This window comes from Rhinatrema bivittatum, chromosome 4, assembly GCF_901001135.1.
Source record: "Rhinatrema bivittatum chromosome 4, aRhiBiv1.1, whole genome shotgun sequence".
NCBI lineage: Eukaryota > Metazoa > Chordata > Amphibia > Gymnophiona > Rhinatrematidae > Rhinatrema > Rhinatrema bivittatum.
The window spans coordinates 278,424,584-278,443,991 of record NC_042618.1 but is presented as its reverse complement, the minus strand read 5'-3'; the positions used below and the strand labels follow the sequence as shown (position 1 = coordinate 278,443,991).

The following is a 19,408-nucleotide window of genomic DNA, read 5'->3' as shown; positions in this document are numbered from 1 at the left end:
AAAGGCTTGATAAACTAAAGCAGGGGTGGCCAACTCCAGTTCTCAAGAGCCACATCAGTCCTAGTTTACAGGATATTTATAATGAATATGCATGAGGCAGATTTGTATACAGTGGAGGCAGTGCATGCAAATCTGTCTCATGCACATTCATTAAGGATATTATGAAAATGAAAATAAGACCTGTTTGAGGCTGTTGAGGACAGGAGTTGGCCACCCCTGTACCAAAGGGTTTTTCCCATTTTGTTCATAAGCCCCAAAGTCTGGTATAAGATCAATCCAGAAATTTCAGTGATTAGTTTAAGAATGAAAAATACTTCAAATTATAAAATCTGAAATGTCAATTGTGATCTAAAGTTCTGAGGCAAATTCTGAAAAGTAATCAGTGCTCCAGCTTATTGACATTTTAGGAACAAAACAGCCAGTTCTATATTTTACAAATCTACCATTTTAGCAGCTAATTTGGATTTTTGCTTTTTTTATATTATTTATTTTATTTATCATCCTTCTCTTTGATGTTCATTACCTTTTTCCATTAAACTGTTATCAGCAAATGCCATCATTCATGGCATTTAGCAGTTTTGTATTTTCCCCCTCTACACCTTTTCCATTCACATACAATGTTACAGTTTTGGCTGCAGTGCAACCGCCTCACCACTAGGGGTCCCTCTAGTGCTGGCTCTCCTGACAGGCCCAGGCCATCTCCCCTGTCCACTCTATGTTCTGGGTTGGCCCTTATAACCCTGCCTGACAGTTCCCTCGGTGCTTCGGCATCGAGCTCACCTGGGCTCCCTGCTCTAGCCTTGCGCGGCCTTCGGGCCTTTCCTTGCCTTGCGCTGCCTTCGGGCCTTCTTCCTCGCTTTTCTTACCTGGCTTACGGGCCTTCTGACCTGCCTTGCTCTGCTTACGGTGTGTGGCCTACGGGCCTTCTGTGTATGTGTGGCCTACGGGCCTTCTGACCTGCCTGCTCTGCTTACGGTGTGTGGCCTACGGGCCTTCTGTGTATGTGTGGCCTACGGGCCTTCTGACATGCCTTGCTCTGCTTACGGTGTGTGGCCTACGGGCCTTCTGTGTGTGTGTGGCCTACGGGCCTTCTGTGTGTGTGTGGCCTACGGGCCTTCTGACCTGCCTTGCCCCAACTACGGTGTGTGGCCTACGGGCCTTCTGTGTGGTGTGTGGCCTACAGGCCTTCTGTGTGGTGTGTGGCCTACGGGCCTTCTGACCTGCCTGCCCTGCTTACTGTGACCTGACCCAGCCTGAACCTAGACACTGCTTCCTGCCGCCTGCCCTGACCCAGCCTGGACCCAGACACTGCTATCTGCCGCCTGCCCTGACCCAGACTCTGTTTTTGCCATTCCTGTCTCTCTCAACCTGGAGCCACCCTTCTGGGTGGTGTTCACGACTCCTGACCGGAGCCCAGTCGTAACAGTATGCCGAAGCCATTCACATTGGGAGAGACAGAAAGGACTCAGTATTCAGACGGTGAGTCTCCACGCTTTATTATCTGTACCATTTGTCAAACTCTGAATTATCCTACGTACCTGAACTGTTTAGCTTGTCAGCTTGTCACTGGATTTGCAGCAACTGTCACAAAAGAAATGTGTCTGTATACCAAGAATGCCTTAATTGCAATTCTCCCAAACCAGGCTGGTGGAAGTGTCTCTGTCTTCCTTGTCTTTTGCCTCCAGGCAAACCCTGCCCCCGCTGCACAGCTAACGGGCCACCGTCTCCTCATAAAGATTCAGCCAGAGCTATCACACTCTGCCCTGCTTCTGGCTCAGCTAGGAATGTTTTCACCCTGGACAGTTTACTAACAGAAGATTGTAGCATAACTTGTCACAAAACTTTTCACCAAAAAGTAGCTTATACTCCAAGAAAACCAAAAACTTACCTGGCCAAGAGAACTTCTAGGACTTCCGTTCTAGGAGAGCAAGCACAAAAACAGATGGAACTCATTAACCCGAGCAGGGCTCTGCTTCCCACAGCTGCTGAACAGCCTGTAACGAACACCTTCCCTAGACGTCCTAGAACTGCCTGTGCCTTCTCTAAAATGCTCCCCCAGAAACAAAATCAGGAGCTTCAGACTTTGGCTCGAGGTATCAAGCCCTTGGCAGTACAATCTGTGTCTTCCATGTACACTACTTCTAACCTTGCTGCTCTGCCATCTGAGTTTGCTTCATCGCCCCGAGAGGGGTCCGAACCTGCTTCTTCGCCCCGAGAGGGGTCCGAACCTGCTTCAACGCCCCGAGAGGGGTCCGAGCCTGTTACAACGCCCCGAGAGTGGTCCGAGCCTGTTACAACGCCCCGAGAGGGGTCCGAGCCTACTGCAACGCCCGGAGAGGGGTCTGAACCTGCTTCATCGCCCCGAAAGGGGTCTGAACCTGCTTCATCACCCCGAGAGGGGCCCGAACCTGCTACAACGCCCCAAGAGGGGCCCGAGCCTACTACAATGCCCAGAGAGGGGTCCGATCCTGCTACAACGCCCCGAGAGGGTTCCAAACCTGCTACAACGCCCCGAGAGGTGTCCGAGCCTGCTTCATCGCCCCGAAAGGGGTCCGAACCTGCTTCAACGCCCCGAGAGGGGTCAGAGCCTGTTACAACGCCCCGAGAGGAGTCCGAACATGCTTTATCACCCCGAAAGGGGTCCGAACCTGCTTCATCGCCCCGAGAGGGGTCAGAGCCTGTTACAACGCCCCGAGAGGGGTCCGAACTTGCTTCAACGCCCCGAGAGGGGTCCGAGCCTACTACAACGCCCGGAGAGCTGTTTGAGCCTGCTTCATCACCCCGAGAGGGGTCCGAACCTGCTTCAACGCCCCGAGAGGGGTCCGAACCTGCTTCAACGCCCCGAGAGGGGTCCGAGCCTGTTACAACGCCCCGAGAGGGGTCCAAGCCTACTACAACGCCCGGAGAGGGGTCCGAGCCTACTACAACGCCCGGAGAGGTGTTTGAGCCTGCTTCATCGCCCCGAGAGGGGTCCGAGCCTACTTCATCGCCCCGAGAGGGGTCCGAACCTGCTTCAACGCCCCGAGAGGGGTCTGAGCCTACTACAACGCCCCGAGAGGGGTCCGAGCCTACTACAACGCCCGGAGAGGGGTCCGAGCCTACTACAATGCCCGGAGAGGTGTTTGAGCCTGCTTCATCGCCCCGAGAGGGGTCCGAGCCTGTTACAACGCCCCGAGAGGGGTCTGAGCCTACTACAACGCCCGGAGAGGGGTCCGAGCCTACTACAACGCCCGGAGAGGTGTTTGAGCCTGCTTCATTGCCCCGAGAGGGGTCCGAGCCTGCTTCATTGCCCCGAGAGGGGTCCGAACCTGCTTCAACACCCCGAGAGGGGTCCGAGCCTACTACAACGCCCGGAGAGGTGTTCCAGCCTGCTGTTTCACCCCGAGAGGGGCCCGAGCCTGCTGCACTACCCCGAGAAGAGCCTGCTAAACCGGTCCTGCTGCCGCCCCCGGAGGGGCTCAAACCGGTACCACTAACAGACTTTCTGACTCAGCCATCTGAGCCTGTTGAATTGCTCCAGCTGTTCCTGCCCTCGGAGGGGTCTGATTTCATTTTTGAGTACCCCCTGCTAAGATGGGACCCAGGAGGAGGGGGAGGCCTTGAGGAGGGGGTACTGTTACAGTTTTGGCTGCAGTGCAACCGCCTCACCACTAGGGGTCCCTCTAGTGCTGGCTCTCCTGACAGGCCCAGGCCATCTCCCCTGTCCACTCTATGTTCTGGGTTGGCCCTTATAACCCTGCCTGACAGTTCCCTCGGTGCTTCGGCATCGAGCTCACCTGGGCTCCCTGCTCTAGCCCTGCGCGGCCTTCGGGCCTTTCCTTGCCTTGCCCTGCGCGGCCTTCGGGCCTTTCCTTGCCTTGCCTTGCCTTGCGCTGCCTTCGGGCCTTCTTCCTCGCTTTTCTTACCTGGCCTACGGGCCTTCTGACCTGCCTTGCTCTGCTTACGGTGTGTGGCCTACGGGCCTTCTGTGTATGTGTGGCCTACGGGCCTTCTGACCTGCCTTGCCCCGACTACGGTGTGTGGCCTACGGGCCTTCTGTGTGGTGTGTGGCCTACGGGCCTTCTGACCTGCCTGCCCTGCTTACTGTGCCCTGACCCAGCCTGAACCTAGACACTGCTTCCTGCCGCCTGCCCTGACCCAGCCTGGACCCAGACTCTGTTTTTGCCATTCCTGTCTCTCTCAACCTGGAGCCACCTTTCTGGGTGGTGTTCACGACTCCTGACCGGAGCCCAGTCGTAACATACAAGCAATTACTACATCAATATTTGAGGACAAACTAGGATAATGCTGTTACTTTGAGAAATTGTATAAATCAGGGGTCCTCAAAAGGAAAATTAGTTCTTACCTTTTAATTTTCGTTCCTGTAGTACCACGGATCAGTCCAGACAGTGGATTGAGCCTCCTTTCCAGCAGGTGGAGACAGACTAAAACTTGAAGGATGCCCTATATCAGGACAGCGCCTATCCTCTACCCCTTCAGTATAACGCATGTCGGAGCAAATATAGAATAATGTAGAAAAACATGGTATACCAATACGCTCTTGCATCAACTTGGTATAAGAAAACGACCAAGGCTTCCGGTATAATTGCTCAGTAATCTTGCACAAAGAAATATATGAAAATCTGCAGACCTGCAAGAAAACAAGCTTCAAGAGGACAGAAGACAGACAGGGAAGGGCGTCTGGACTGATCCGTGGTACTACAGGAACGAAAATTAACAGGTAAGAACTAATTTTCCTTTCCTGTACATACCCAGATCAGTCCAAACAGTGGGATGTACCAAAGCTTCCCTAAACTGGGTGGGACCGAGACAGTCCCACTCGAAGCACTTGCCGCCCAAAGGAACCGAACACCGGAGCGTGTACATCCAGACGGTAGTGCCGAGCAAAAGTGTGCAGAGACGTCCAAGTGGCGGCCCTGCAAATCTCCTGCGGGGAGACATATTGACTCTCTGTCCAAGAAGTAGCCTGAGAACGCAGAGAATGGGCCTTCAGACCCTCAGGAAGCGGACGACCTTGACAAAGATACGCCGAGGAAATGGCTTCCTCCAACCACTGCGCAATTGTGGTCTTAGAAGCCTGTTTACCGCGGTTGGGACCACTCCAAAGAACGAAGAGATGGTCCGATACCCGGAAGTCATTAGTGACCTGGAGATAACGAAGCAAGACTCATTTTACATCTAGCCGACGAAGGTCGCCACCCGCCGTACCCGCAATCTCCTCCAGAGAGAACACTGGGAGTTCTACCGACTGGTTGACATGAAAAACGGAGACAACCTTAGGCAAGAAGGAAGGAGCTGTCCTGAGAGAAACCCCGGAATCCGAGAAACGCATGAAGGGCTCCCGACAGGACAGCACCTGAAGCTCGGAAATACGGCGAGCAGAGGAAATAGAGACCAGAAAAACAGTCTTTAGAGTAAGATCCTTGAGCGTAGCATGGCGAAGAGGCTCGAAGGGAGCCACACAGAGAGCACGAAGGACTAGGTTGAGACTCCACGACGGACACGTGGCCCGAGAGGGGGGGGCAGAGGTGTATAACGCCCCTCAGGAAACAAATCACGTCAGGATGAGCTGCTAAGGCATGACCGTCCACCCGACCCAGGAGAGAGCCGAGCGCAGAGACTTGAACGCGTAGAGAACTGAAGGAGAGGCCCTTAGAGAGACCCTTCTGAAGAAAAGAAAGAATCAAAGGAATCGAGGCGGAGCGCGCAGGGACACCCGCCTCCGTACACGCGGACTCAAAAACTTTCCAGATGCGCACATAGGCCAGAGAAGTCGACTGCTTCCGGGCTCGCAGCAGGGTGGAGATGACCTCCTCCCTATAACCTTTGCACTACAGGTGATGCCGTTCAATAGCCAGGCCGCAAGACAGAAGCAATCGGCCTGGTTGAAATATACAGGCCCCTGCCGGAGGAGACGAGGAAGATGACCGAGGTGCAGGGGCCCATCCACCGCTAGATTGATGAGATCCGCAAACCACGGCCTTCGCAGCCACTTGGGAGCGACGATGGAGCTCGATTCTCCTGAGAACTTTCCCCACCAGTGGCCACGGGGGAAACACGTACAGAAGGACATCCGCTGGCCAAGGTAGAGCCAGAGCATCCATGCCCTCTGCGCCGTGCTCCCTCCAGCGGCTGAAGAACCGATTGTCCTTGGCATTGCGCAGAGTCGTCATGAGGTCGAGGTGAGGAGGACCCCACCTGTCCACTATCAGAGCCATGGCCGCGTCCGAGAGCTCCCACTCTCCCAGATCGAGCGACTGCCGGCTGAGGAAGTCGGCTTGAACATTGTCTCTTCCGGCGACGTGAGAGGCCACAAGGCACTGTAGGTGACGCTCCGCCCAAGCGAGGAGACGGCTGGCTTCTAAGGCTACCAGGGGACTGCAAGTGCCCCCTTGGCGATTGATGTAGGCGACTGTGGTGGAGTTGTCGGACAGGACTCGTACCGCCTTGCTGCAGATCAGGGGAAGGAAATCCTGAAGAGCCAGGCGGACCGCCAAAGTTTCCAGTCGATTGATGTGCCAGCGCGACTGAGTCTGCGACCATGTCCCCTGGGTGGACTGAGAAAGGCAGACCGCACCCCAGCCCAAGAGGCTGGCGTCCGTGGTCACTATCGTCCACTGTGGAGCTTGAAGAGGCATCCCTTGCAGAAGATGAGGAAGAGACAGCCACCACTGAAATTCGTTGGCAGTAGAATCCAAGAACGGAAGGACTATGTGGAACTGCTCCGACACTGGCTATCAACGGGACACCAAAGCTTTCTGTAACGGACGCATATGAGCAAAAGCCCAGGGGACAAGGTTGATGGTAGAAGCCATGGATCCCAGGACTTGGAAATAATCCCGGGCTGTCGGGGAAGGTAGGGCAATCAAAGTCTGGACCTAATCGATCAGCTTGAGGGCTCGCGCCCGAGGTAAGAAAACCTTGCCTACTCGAGTGTCAAAGTGGGCTCCCAGAAATTCCAACTCCTGGGAGGGCTGAAGCTTGCTCTTGGAAAAGTTCACTATCCACCCGAGAGAGGCAAGGAGCTCCAAGACGCGATCCACCGCCCGCCAGCAAGAGGTCTCCGACTTGGCCCTGATGAGCCAATCGTCCAGATAGGGATGGACGAGAATCCCCTCCCGGCGCAAAGCCGCTGCTACTACTACCATGACCTTCGTGAAGGTGCGAGAAGCGGTTGCGAGGCCGAAGGGGAGAGCTCGAAACTGGAAGTCCTGGTTGAGAATGTGGAATCGGAGATACTTCTGATAGTCGCGGTGAATGGGAATATGAAAATAAGCTTCTGCAAGATCGAGGGAAGCAAGGAACTCTCCGGGGCGGACCGCCGCAATGACCACCCGCAGGGTTTCCATGCGGAAGTGGGGGATCTTGAGAGCCCGATTGACCCTCTTGAGGTCCAATATTGGGCGGAAGGACCCGTCCTTTTTGGGCACGGTGAAGTAAATAGAATACTGGCCGGCGCCAATTTCCCTTTCCGGGACTGGCACCACTGCTCCCAGATCCAAAAGCTTGGAGAGAGTCTGGACCACCGCGTCCCTCTTGGCCCGGCCGCAAGGCAAGAAAAGAAAGAGATCTGGAAGTTCCCTGACAAGGTCGAAAGCGTACCTGTCTCTGATAACGTCAAGGACCCACTGATCCGACGTGATCTTGACCCATTCCTCGAAGAACAGGGAAAGGCGTCCGCCGAGGTAAGGAACCGAGGAATGGGTTGGCTGAACTTCATTGCGCGGCAGGTTTAGCGGTGGCACACACGGGCTGGCCCTCGCGAAAGGGCCATCTGCCACGAAAGGACTGCAACCAGGACTAGGCACGAGAAGACCCCCTCACAGAACCGCCCTGCCCCCGAGGAGCGAAGCAACGCTGGCCCCTGAAGAGAGAGCAAGAGGCTGCGAAGGATCGGGAAGACTTGGGGCGGTCCTCTGGGAGCTTATGGACCTTGTTGTCAGCCAAGGAGTCCATAAGCTTCGCGAGATCCTCGCCAAAGAGCATCTTACCTTTGAAGGGCAGCATGCCCAGCCGGGTCTTCGAGAACTGATCAGCCGACCAGTGGCATAGCCAAAGGAGCCTCCGGGCCGCCACTGCCGAAACCATCGCCTACGCCTGGACACGGACCAGATCGTAGAGGGCGTCCGATACGTAAGCGGTTACTGCCTCCAGAGGTTCGGCTTGTTCTGCCTCACCTGGCGGAAGCTCCCGGGCGCAGAGTAACTGTTGGACCCACTGGAGGCCCGCTCGCATCATGAGACTGCTACAGCAAGACGCCCGGACCCCGAGGGCCAGAACGTCAAAGATGCGCTTCAGGTGAGCCTCCAGCTTACGATCTTGTGAATCCTTCAAGGCTGTGGAACCTTCCACCGGAATCGTGGTGTGCTTGGCCACTGCAGAAACATAACAATCCACCGATGGATATCGCAACAGCTCCAAGCCCTCCTCCGGGAGGGGATAGAGCTTATCCATCGCACGCCCCACCCGAAGCGCACCCTCAGGAGCCTCCCATTCTCACAGGATAAGGAGCTTAAGCATGGGGTGGAAGGGAAAGGCCGAGGCCGGAGCCCGGAGCCCTCCCAGAACCGGGTTCATATCCTTAGGGAGCGAGGCCATGAGATTATCCACGGAAGGACTCTCCAGACCCAGCTCCTGCAAAACTAAAGGGAGGAGGGGCTCTAATTCCTCCTTACGAAAAAGACGGAGGGCTCTAGGGTCATCCCTCTCTAGGGGGGGGGCATCCGCCGAATCCGAGGAAGCAGCGGGGTCCAAGGACATGGGAGACACCGGGGGGGCACCCCCGGGACCACCCACACCCAAACTGGTCCCTGGGGCTCCGCGGCCGGTCCAGTGGTCAACGGCGCTGAACGAGGGATTTTTGGCGGGGGGGGGCAAGGGGGGGCTTTCGTCCAGCTCATGCAGGCTAGCTAGATAAGATTTGTGCATGAGGAGGACGAAATCCGCTGAAAAAGGGACCTGGATTTGGCGGGGGGGGGGAGGGGGGGTGAGGGAAGGTCAGGACCCCCCTCCTGGGCACCCGCGGGGGCCAAAACGGGGGTTAAATCAAAAAAATCTGGCCCTCCAGCCCCAGGGAGCACTGAAATTGGCCCCGATGAAAAATCCAAGATGGCGGCCGTTCCCGGGCTCTGCCGACCCGGGAAAGGCCTAGCCATGCCGGGAGGAGTGGAGCCCCGGGCTAAATTTGCTTGTCCTGCCGAGGAGGGACCTTCCCCACCCGGCAGGCAAGCAGTGCAGAGGCCCTGCCGCGAAAAATGCGAAGAGGGCAGCCCACAAGAAAGGCAGGCTGCCAGTCAGGACATAGCTAAGCCGCGGCTGAAGAAAAAAAAGCTGAAAAAAAAAAGCTTGATTGACAGCCTGCACAGCAGGAGAGAGCAGGCCGAAAACCTGCTGCCTTCTGCTTCTCTGGCTGCCGGTTCTAGCCCTACTCTGACCAGAAAAAAATAAAAAAGCTGGTCAACTGCTGCAAATAAGTTAGAGGTAGGTGAGTACCTGCAACTTATTGAAAGTTTGAAACTTTTAAACTCCTTTTTCTTTTTTTACTGAGCGCAGCAGCGGGTTAAAAAACCCTCTCGGCAGCCAGAGGGGGAATGAGGCCCGGAGAGCGTCGGTCCCCACACCTGGAAGCGTCCACGGACTCAGGACTCTGCAGGGAACCCCCTCCTGCAAAAGGGGCAAAGCTCCCCTGAGCTGGGCAAGAGCTGGGAGACGGACTCTCCCACACAAAAACAGTAAAAGCACTAAAAGAAGGCAAAATTTCCTTCATAGATTTTTTCCTTTGTTTCTAAAACTAGCGGGAATCAAAAGAACTACTTGCTTGAGCCGAAAAAGAAAGAAGAAGAGAACCGAAGGGGAGATGCTGCACCTGCTGGAGACAGACGAATACTGAAGGGGTAGAGGATAGGCTCTGTCCTGATATAGGGCATCCTTCAAGTTTTAGTCTGTCTCCATCTGCTGGAAAGGAGGCTCAACCCACTGTCTGGACTGATCCGGGTACGTACAGGAACAATGGCTTGAAGGCTGAATATGGCCCCTAGTTGAATTTCATCCGACTCATAGCAGCAACAGCAGAAGGAGCTTCATCCTCTCATAGCAGCGATGACAGAAGGAGCTTTTCTGGTATTGCAGTGGTAATGGCAGAAGCATGTTCTGCTGCTGCTGCTAGAAGTCAGAAGCGCAAGAAGCAGCATGTCAGATCGGCATGGGTGGGACATGCAGGTCAAGGTCACCACCAACTGGCTGCATTACGCATTGCTGGTGTTAGTCCTGCTTGTGCAAGTGGAGCCACTTGGGTCAAAGATAGAGAGTGAGGCTGCAGCACAGCCATAAGGCATTTTTGACCACTGTGGAGGGTGAGGAAGGACACAGGGAGAAAAGCACTGACAGTACTGAGCTTTCTTCAGGGCTGCCAAATAAAGCCAGGTAAAGATGGTGATCCTGGGTGTTTTTAACTGTGCCACTATCTCTTCAGAACTGTGGGAGAAGGGGCATGTGTTTGGTCCCCTAAAGTTGCAGGTTTTGGTGGTGCAGAGTGCAAAATCTTCATTAATTTAATCCAGATACCGAATGACTCTTCCTGAATTAGGTTCTCCAGAGGGGTTTATTTTGCTTATACCATTAAGTTAGCATGTTGAAAGAGAATGGAGTGGAGGGGAGAGGGGGGGAGAGAGAGAAGGGGTGGAGGAAAGGGATGAGAAAGAGGAACAAAACACGAATCAACCAACCTCAAACCCTCTCTCACTAATTCCTGCTGAATATTTATCATACTATTACCATTCACAACTGTGTCATATTTATTCATTTGATTACCTATGTACTGTTTCATAGTCTTATTTTTTCACTTGCTATTCTAATGTATCAATAGGCTGAAATGTAAATATTGTGCTGTTCAATTTCTCCCCTTCCATCCCAAGTTTATTTTCCTTGTTTTTTGTAACTTTCCCTCTCCCTTTTTCTGATTCACTGTATTTAAAGTTCAAGGTTCTTATTGAAAATATTGTTTTTTACATTACGTTTTACACTCCTTGTTATTTGTAAACCGGGTTGATGTGATGCCTATCATGAAACTCGGTATAACAAAAACAATAAATAAATAAAAATAGAGGGAGCAAGAGTGCAAGGAGGAGGGGTAAGAACCACCATCCTTCCATCCAAATATTCTCCACCCTTCCTGCCTAGGTGGGCAAATATTGAGGAAGTAGAGAAGCAAGGGGCAAGATTGCTTGGAGAAATCTAGAAATGTTATTACTGACACTCTATCTACTATACCTTTATACCCCTGGGAAACCCTGCCTCCTGCCTTCTCCCTTCCCCGGCATTTAAAATCACCAAAAGAGCCAGACATGGCCCTCAACCCCAAACCACTCTTAAACAATTTTTCTGAGAGGCTCTGTCCCTCCTTCTAATCCGCTGGCTCAGAAAATTCTGAGAAGAACCTTCCCCTTCCCAGCCCTATCGGAGCTTTGAAATGTGCTATGTGGCTCTTCTCTTCAAAAGTAGGGAGACCCCTAATATAAATGATTCTGTTTAATCTGTTAAAAGAGAAGTTTTGAAAGATTTCTCATTCCACAGAAGTCAATAAGATGACATTAGCTGCATTATATTCCAAGAAAAAAGACTAAGACAAAAAGAAGCCAAAGACAGAGTAGAAATCAGCTTGTTTCTTAGCAATGCAGAGCATCAACTTTTGGCCTGTTGTCAGCCCATGGACATTTTTCTCAAAGTTATTTTGTCATTCATCTGAATGATTTCTATAATTAAATTAATTCTACCCAACAAAACATTCTACTTTCTTATTTCTTGTTATTCTATAATAAGAATATTATCTTTCTCGTTTTTCAGTTTAACTAGAGAGGGCAACTGAATTGAGATCATAGTATACCTTGGATTCTTGTTGAGGTTAGCCCAAATATAGAGTGTAACATTTTCATCCTTAATGATTGTCTCCATATTCCCAGTGTCAATATTTGCTAAAGCACTGGCCTGCTGCAGAAAAAAAAACCCCCACACAATTAGAAATGTAGTGTTAATGGCATGGTTCAGACAAAAGAGACTGACACTCTGTTTGTGCTCTGTATTTATGTATTTCATCAATAGGACAGCAGATTGTGAACAATGAATTCTAAATCTGAATTAACCCCCAACCACATCCTATTCTCACATCTTGTACATTTAAAAATTCTATAACCTCTTTTCTTAATAAGATAATTATTTAAACTATAGTGATTATAATAGCTGACAAAAAATATCTTGAGAAAAGTTTAAGTACACATAAGATAACATCAATAAAACTATGCAACATTAGAAGGCTTTAAAGACATAGAGGTCTATATTCAGCTCGGCTAATTAGCCAGATATGCCTATCTGGTTAACTTAGCTTGTATATTCAGCAGTGCAGGCTAGCTTTAGGATAGGTCTATGCGATAAGAAAACTTATCCAGATAAGTTATCCATCTAACTCTGCTCCTCCTAGTTAAGCCCTTGCCCTACTAACCACTTAGCCAGTTAAGTATTTATTTATTTATCTGATTTTTATATTCTTCTTTTCAAAGTGGATTACATTCAGGTACTAGTAGGTATTTCTCTGACCCAGAGGGCTCACAATCTAAGTTTTGAACCTGAGGCATTAGTTGAAACTTATCAGGCTAAGGGACGCTGAATATGACCTCACAGAAACCAATATTTAAAAACCTGGAAAATGGATTACTTATCTGGCTAAAGTTCACCAGATAAGTTATCAGAGATATTCAGCAGGATAAACATCCCACTGAATGTTATCTATAAAGTTATCCAGCTAAATGTACCCGGATAAACTTTATCCTTAACTAGCTATATTTGAAGAATAGAGTCAGTTAAATGGTGTTCCTGAGGAAGGAGAAATAAAAATAGGCTAGAAGGCCTTCTCAGCCAAGCACCCCACCTCCATCCCCACTGACAGAAAAATGGGCCTGCTGGAATGAGTCGCCCCACACCCCAAGCATAGGGTTTAAAATCTAAGTTATCTACATAAGAACATAAATTGTTGGGCTGGGTCACACCAAGGTCCATCAAGCTCAGCATCCTGTATCCAACAGTGGGCAATCCAAGTCACAAGTACCTGAAGTTCTCGTAAAATAGATCTAATGTTGCGATCCCGGGCCGAGGGGGTTCCCGACCTGGACCTCCTACCGGGCCAAGCAGATCCCTCGACGGCGGCCACAGATCGCGTGGGCCGCAGCGCGTCTCTCCCTGCATCTCCAGAGCAGCATCGGGGAGAGCGCGGCAGGACCCACCCCCTTAAAGGGGCCGAGGCGGGAAAGTCGGGTCGGCCCCGGATGATGACGTCAGACGCCCGGGGAGATTTAAACCTCTCCCCGGGAAGGCTCAAATGCCTTTGCAACAAGGTTCTTGCTGGTTTCTGCTGGAGTTCTGCCTTGTCTTCATCTGCCTAGACCCTGCCTGGAATTGGACTTTGCTTTGCTTGCCGCCTGCCTAGACCCTGCCCGGAATTGGACTTTGCCTTGCCTGCCGCCTGCCTTGACCCTGCCTGGAATTGGACTTTGCTTTGCCTGCCGCCTGCCTAGACCCTGCCTGGAATTGGACTTTGCCTTGCCTGCCGCCTGCCTAGAACCTGCCCGGAATTGGACTTTGCCTTGCCTGCCGCCTGCCTAGACCCTGCCCGGAATTGGACTTTGCCTTGCCTGCCGCCTGCCTTGACCTTGCCTGGAACTGGACTTTGCTTTGCCTGCCGCCTGCCTTGACCCTGCCTGGAATTGACTCAGCCTTGCCTGCCACCTGCCTTGACCCTGCCTGGTGTTATACTTTGTATCTACCACCTGCCTTGTATTCGCTGGATTGAGTTACCGCTCCACCTTCCGAAAAGGAATTCATCAGGACTACTCCTCGGTGAGTACCCTCCGGACCAAGGGTCCACTACTGATTGGGCTAGAACAGATTGCAAAGGCCATGGACCCGGTGAACTTGCAAGGTCTCCAGGCTATCCCTGGCCTGGCTCAACAACTCATGCAACAGAGGCAACAACAACAACCACAATGCCTTGAGGCTCTGACCGCCACGGTAGAATGCTTAGCAAACCGGCTTGACTCAGTCCGAGGAGCAGAGGCTGCCGTCCCAATGCCTGCGACTTCGAGCCTTACGAGTACGGTAACCCATCTGCCTGCTCCACCTCACTATGCTGGAGATGCCAAGCAATGTCGTGGATTTTTGAATCAATGCTTCATTCAATTTTCCTTACAGGAACAGCAGTTTTCCTCAGATCAAATCAAGACCTCCTTCATCATCTCCTTATTAGATGGGAAGGCCCTAGCCTGGGCATCCCCGATCTGGGAACGAGGAGACTCCATTTTGAGCGACTTGCCATGATTTGTTCGGACCTTCCGCCAAATATTCGACGAACCAGGACGTCAGTCTACTGCCTCCTCGGAACTCCTCAACCTACGTCAAGGCACTCGTACGTTGGCAGAGTTCGCGGTGGAATTCCGCACTTTGGCTTCCGAGTTGGGTTGGCAGAATGATTGTCTAAGAGGAATTTTTCTGGAAGGACTTTCCCCTCGCATCAAAGATGAGTTGGCGGCGCGAGAGATTCCAGATGATCTAGAGGCGTGATCGAGCTCACGGGTCGTATTGATCGTCGCCTATAGCAACGAGCCAAGGAAGTGAGAACCTACCGTCGCACAGTTCCCTTGGCCCCTACCTTCTCCCATCCTATGATTCCTTCTAACCCTCCTGAAGTATCCACTGAGGGCAAGGAGGAGCCCATGCAGTTGGGTAGGAGCCACCTGACCACAGAGGAAAAACAACACTGAAGGAGAATGGGACTTTGCCTTTACTGCGGTAATAAGGGGCATCTTTTGGCTGAGTGCCCTGATCGTCCGGGAAACTACTGGACCTAGGTGTCTTGGAGGGGTTGACCCTAGGGAGCAGTCTCGCCCCTCACTGTACCGTTCTGGTCACGATACATTATCTTCAAGGCTCTCTCACTACGCTGGCCCTAATCGATTCAGGCTCAGGAGGAAACTTTATTCTGGCAGAGCTGGTTCACCAGCTACAATTACCGGTACTTCATCGTGAGTTCCCCTTATACATCTCCTCTATCCAGGGGGAGAATCTTCCGGGTCAAGTCACCACCTGCACCGCCCCGATAACTCTCCAGATGGGGTCCCTCCATAAGGAGGAGATATCCTTCTTCATTTTGGAAAAGGTGGTCCATCCGGTGGTTTGGGGCCTCCCCTGGCTACAAAAACATGCACCCATCATTGACTGGAGGACTCTTCAGATTACAGCTTGGGGACCAGGATGTTTCACTACCTATTTAAAGCAAAGACCTCAGCCTAGAATCCAACTAGCCACCTCAAAACTGCTACCACCTTCACAATATGCAGATTTTTCGGATGTATTTTCCAAAAAAGAGGCAGAGATACTCCCAGCACATTGCACTTTTGACTGTGCCATAAATCTGCTTCCTAATACTTGTCCACCTAGAGGCCGGGTGTATCCATTATCTGGGCCCAAATCTTTAGCTATGTCCATTAAAGAAAATCTAGAACGAGGATTTATTCGACCTTCATCATTTCCGGCAGGAGCAGGGTTCTTCTTTGTTCCCAAGAAAGATGGGTCATTAAGACCACGTATTGACTACCATGGATTTAATGCGGTAACTCGCAAGGACCGATATCATCTCCCGCTGATTTCGGAATTACTAGATCGCCTTCATGGAGCTAGTATATTTACTAAGCTGGACTTGCGGGGGGGGGGGGGGGGGGGGGTGTACAACCTGGTGCGGATTAGGCCTGGAGACGAATGGAAGACCGCGTTTAATATGCGAGATGGACATTACGAATATCTGGTGATGCCATTTGGTCTTTGTAATGCGCCGGCGGTATTTCAAAATTTAATGAATGAAATATTTCGAGATATGTTGAATCAAGGAGTAATCATCTATCTGGATAATATATTAATCTACTCTAAAAGTCTGGCCGCCCATCGCATAAAGGTTCGAAAAGTTCTTCAACGACGACGAGAAAACCGGTTATTTGTAAAACTGGAGAAATGTCTATTTGAAAGACAATCATTACCTTTTCTGGGCTATATCATTTCCACCACTGGTTTTCAGATGGACCCTGATAAATTGGCTAGCATACGAGAATGGCCACAACCAGTGGGACTCCAGGCCCTACAACGTTTTCTAGGGTTTGCTAATTTCTACAGGACGTTCATTCCTTGATTTTCTCACATTGTGGCACCTCTCAGGGCTCTGACTAAAAAGGGAGCAGATCCCAGGAATTGGCCTGACGAGGCAGTACGGGCTTTTGAGGATCTAAAAATTGCATTTCTACAAGAACCCTGTCTCCATCATCCAGATCCCATGTGGCCATTTATTGTGGAAGTGGATGCTTCTGATGTGGCGGTAGGAGCAGTACTTTGCCAACACTCCAACCAAGGGAAATTACTCCCCTGTTCCTACTTTTCTCGCAAATTTTTCCAGGCAGAAAGGAGCTACGGGATTGGAGATGCGATAGTAAAGAAATATTGGGGCCATCTGTTCAATACAGATGCACCATCTGAGGTCCAGGGGGCACTGCTTGCTTGTAAATTAAGGGCACTGCTGTTCTTTAAACTGTCTCCGAAGTTGTCTCACTCTTAGATAAAAGAAAAGACACATGTATCGCTTTGTAGTCTTAGGGAAAACAATGAAGAGTTATAAAATCAAGGTTAGTTAAGCTTCCCAGGGCTCTGTGGAATGTTAGAAGTAAGCAAATGTTTAAACAAATGTTTCCCGTAACCTTGTGACCCTAAATTAAAGGAGTGTTGTTTTAATTATTGCAGAAAACTCTATTTAAGAATGACCAATTCAATCACAAGTCAAGTCAGTCCTATACTGACTTCCTTGTGCGCACAAGAAATAAAGGCTATTATTCATAAGATATACACTGTCTATGTTGTCCTCTGTGTCCTTGGTAAACTTTTTTATTGCAGATGGTGCATTGGCCGGGAATCAAAGAAGGGAATGCTGGCCTTGCCTGGCCTGAGCCGGGGGAGAGGACGCCTAGGACAGGACACGCACAGCCATTCCCTCTCTTGATTTGAACAGAATACAGGACACAGGATCCCTGACGGTATTTTTAATCTTTTTCTCTTTGTTTTTTTGTGCTGTACCATTTGTATTGCACTAACATTGAGACCTTTAAGGGAAATGTGTTTACTCATTATTTTTGCACTATTAAGTGACTTGTGTGTTCCTATGAATAACAAAGCGTTCAGTATTACAAAGGTACCTGATAAAAACCAGTAGCTTAATTGATAGGGCACTGAGTAGTGGCAGCCTGCTGCTTAACGGATAAGGGTGCAGGGCTCCAGCCGGCAACTTAAGGAAAAGAAAAATCCTGCTGCTTATGTAACAGGGTGCAGGACAGTAAAGCCAGCTGCTAGACAGGGCGCTAGGCTTCTGGATAAAAATACCGGGCCCGGTGAACTATAGGGAAGTAAAATCCCTAGATTTACAGCCTAAGGTTAAAGGCTGGGATGGTCTGGGCAAACCACATTCAGGGAGACAAATTCTCTGGGATTGTCTAGGACTGGGATACAGGGTAGTGAATTCCCTGGGTATTTAGCCTTGGAAACAGCTAAGTATGGGAAGTGCACCCCTGCTTATGGAAATGGTGGGTGAATGGTGGGTGAATGAAGAGAGAGATTTATTTTCCAAAAAAGACAAACGGAAAGAAAACATTAAGTTTCGTTTGTTTAAACAGAGCATTACTGAAAGTTAGTTGATGGTGTGCGTATGTGAATAAAGATAGAGTTGTGGTATGCTAATTAAATGGAAGGAAGATTCCTTGGCGTTCAATCACTAGTGGGGGTTGGTCAAAGATTTAGTACTCACATCAGTACATTTACTCCCTAGGTTTTTTCTTGCAATGTTTTGCTGTTTCACAGAAGTAAAGGTTTTTTTGTAGCTCAGAGTTTCTGCTGACTGAATTTATTCTCCAAGGTTAAAAGCAAAAATTGGTGGTATTCCACAATGGCTCCGAAGGCCTGTCCTTGCTAAGACTGTCTGTAATCTGACAAAGGATTGCTAATTGAAAAAAAAAAAAATAAAAAAATGAAAGATTTACCCAGCAAAGAAATACCAGAACCAAGGGTCCCTTACAAATCATTTTTACCGAGCACTGTAATAACCTAGAGGTTTTTTTTTCTATTAGATGGTTTGTTTAATCTCTGCATTAGCTACAACTCCTGCATACAGGAAAACAGTGCCTTATGATGCAGGCTATTTTTGAGAACTGCCTATATATCTATTAGGAAAAGTGTTATGCAAGTGTTGCTATTAACCAAACTTCAAAGTCTCTGCTATGGTAGATTGGTTTGAAAGATTTCTTTTTGGTCAAATGCACTATTTCTTTTTATCTACTTTGGAAACGCCCATTGCAGACTATTTTTACTTAAGGAGAACTTATTAAAAGTGATTGTGAAGTATTTATCTGTATATTTGTTAATAAATGTGTACTGGGGAAAAAAAACTATACAAGGAAAATTTAACAACAGTACCAGTTAGCCTATGGTTTAAAACCCTTGCCCTGCTGGCAGGATGAGAGAGGAACATAAAAAAAAAAAAAAAGGGAAAATGAAGTTTGCAATCTGGCTTTTTATTTATGTCTGATTTCTGCTGTAATGCATTACAATTATTATAGCAATTTCAGCGCTTGAAAGGTCACAGTAAGTACTTTAATTTAGTAGAATTCTTTCAGAAAGATTGGTTTCATCAGCCTTCTCTGGCTGGCTAACATGTGGTTAAAAGTTAATAAGCTATTGAGTTTGTAAACAATAAACTTAAAAAGACCTTACAATAGGCATAGGAGGTATATTGCATTTTGTGTTGAAAGCATCTAGTTTGGTTCTTGTTGATTTAAGTTATACGATTGATTTATGGGATGGACAGTGGCTACTTCTCAGCGTAACAATTTAACCCCTAAAACATTTCTCTGGTACGTTTGGGATTTCAAATTATGAATTAAGGATTGTGATATACCGTATGCAGCAGCTATCTTTTAATTGCAAACATATGTACCAAGGATTTTTAATTTCTGCACAGGGAGCGGAGTTTGTGAGTGATGCTCTAGTTCCCCTGACAGTTTTCACTGCTTCACACACTATATATATATATACATATATTTTCATTTATTTATTTATTTATTTTTAGATTTTTATATACCGGTGTTCCTGTATTAAAATACAGATCTCATCTATTAATAAACACTATATGAGTAGTGCACAACCCATGTACCAGCATGTGGATTCCAAACTTACAGACACTTTTTCTTTGTGACCAGGTTAAAAATGTTTCTTAATATTTGTCATTATAGAAAATAGTAAAGAAGGTGAAGATTTAATAAACTCCTAACTTAAGGTAGCA

At 49.4% G+C, this 19,408-nt stretch overlaps 1 protein-coding gene across 1 annotated transcript in view; it reads right to left on the bottom strand.

The window, feature by feature from the left end:
• The window catches only part of CASC1 (cancer susceptibility 1), a 1,039,813-nt gene that overhangs the window by 448,080 nt on the left and 572,325 nt on the right, over positions 1 to 19,408 (bottom strand). The window contains exon 7 of the mRNA XM_029600147.1: positions 11,882 to 11,985. Within this exon, the coding sequence (XP_029456007.1) occupies positions 11,882 to 11,985 (104 nt within the window). The remainder of the gene's footprint in view (positions 1 to 11,881; positions 11,986 to 19,408) is intronic.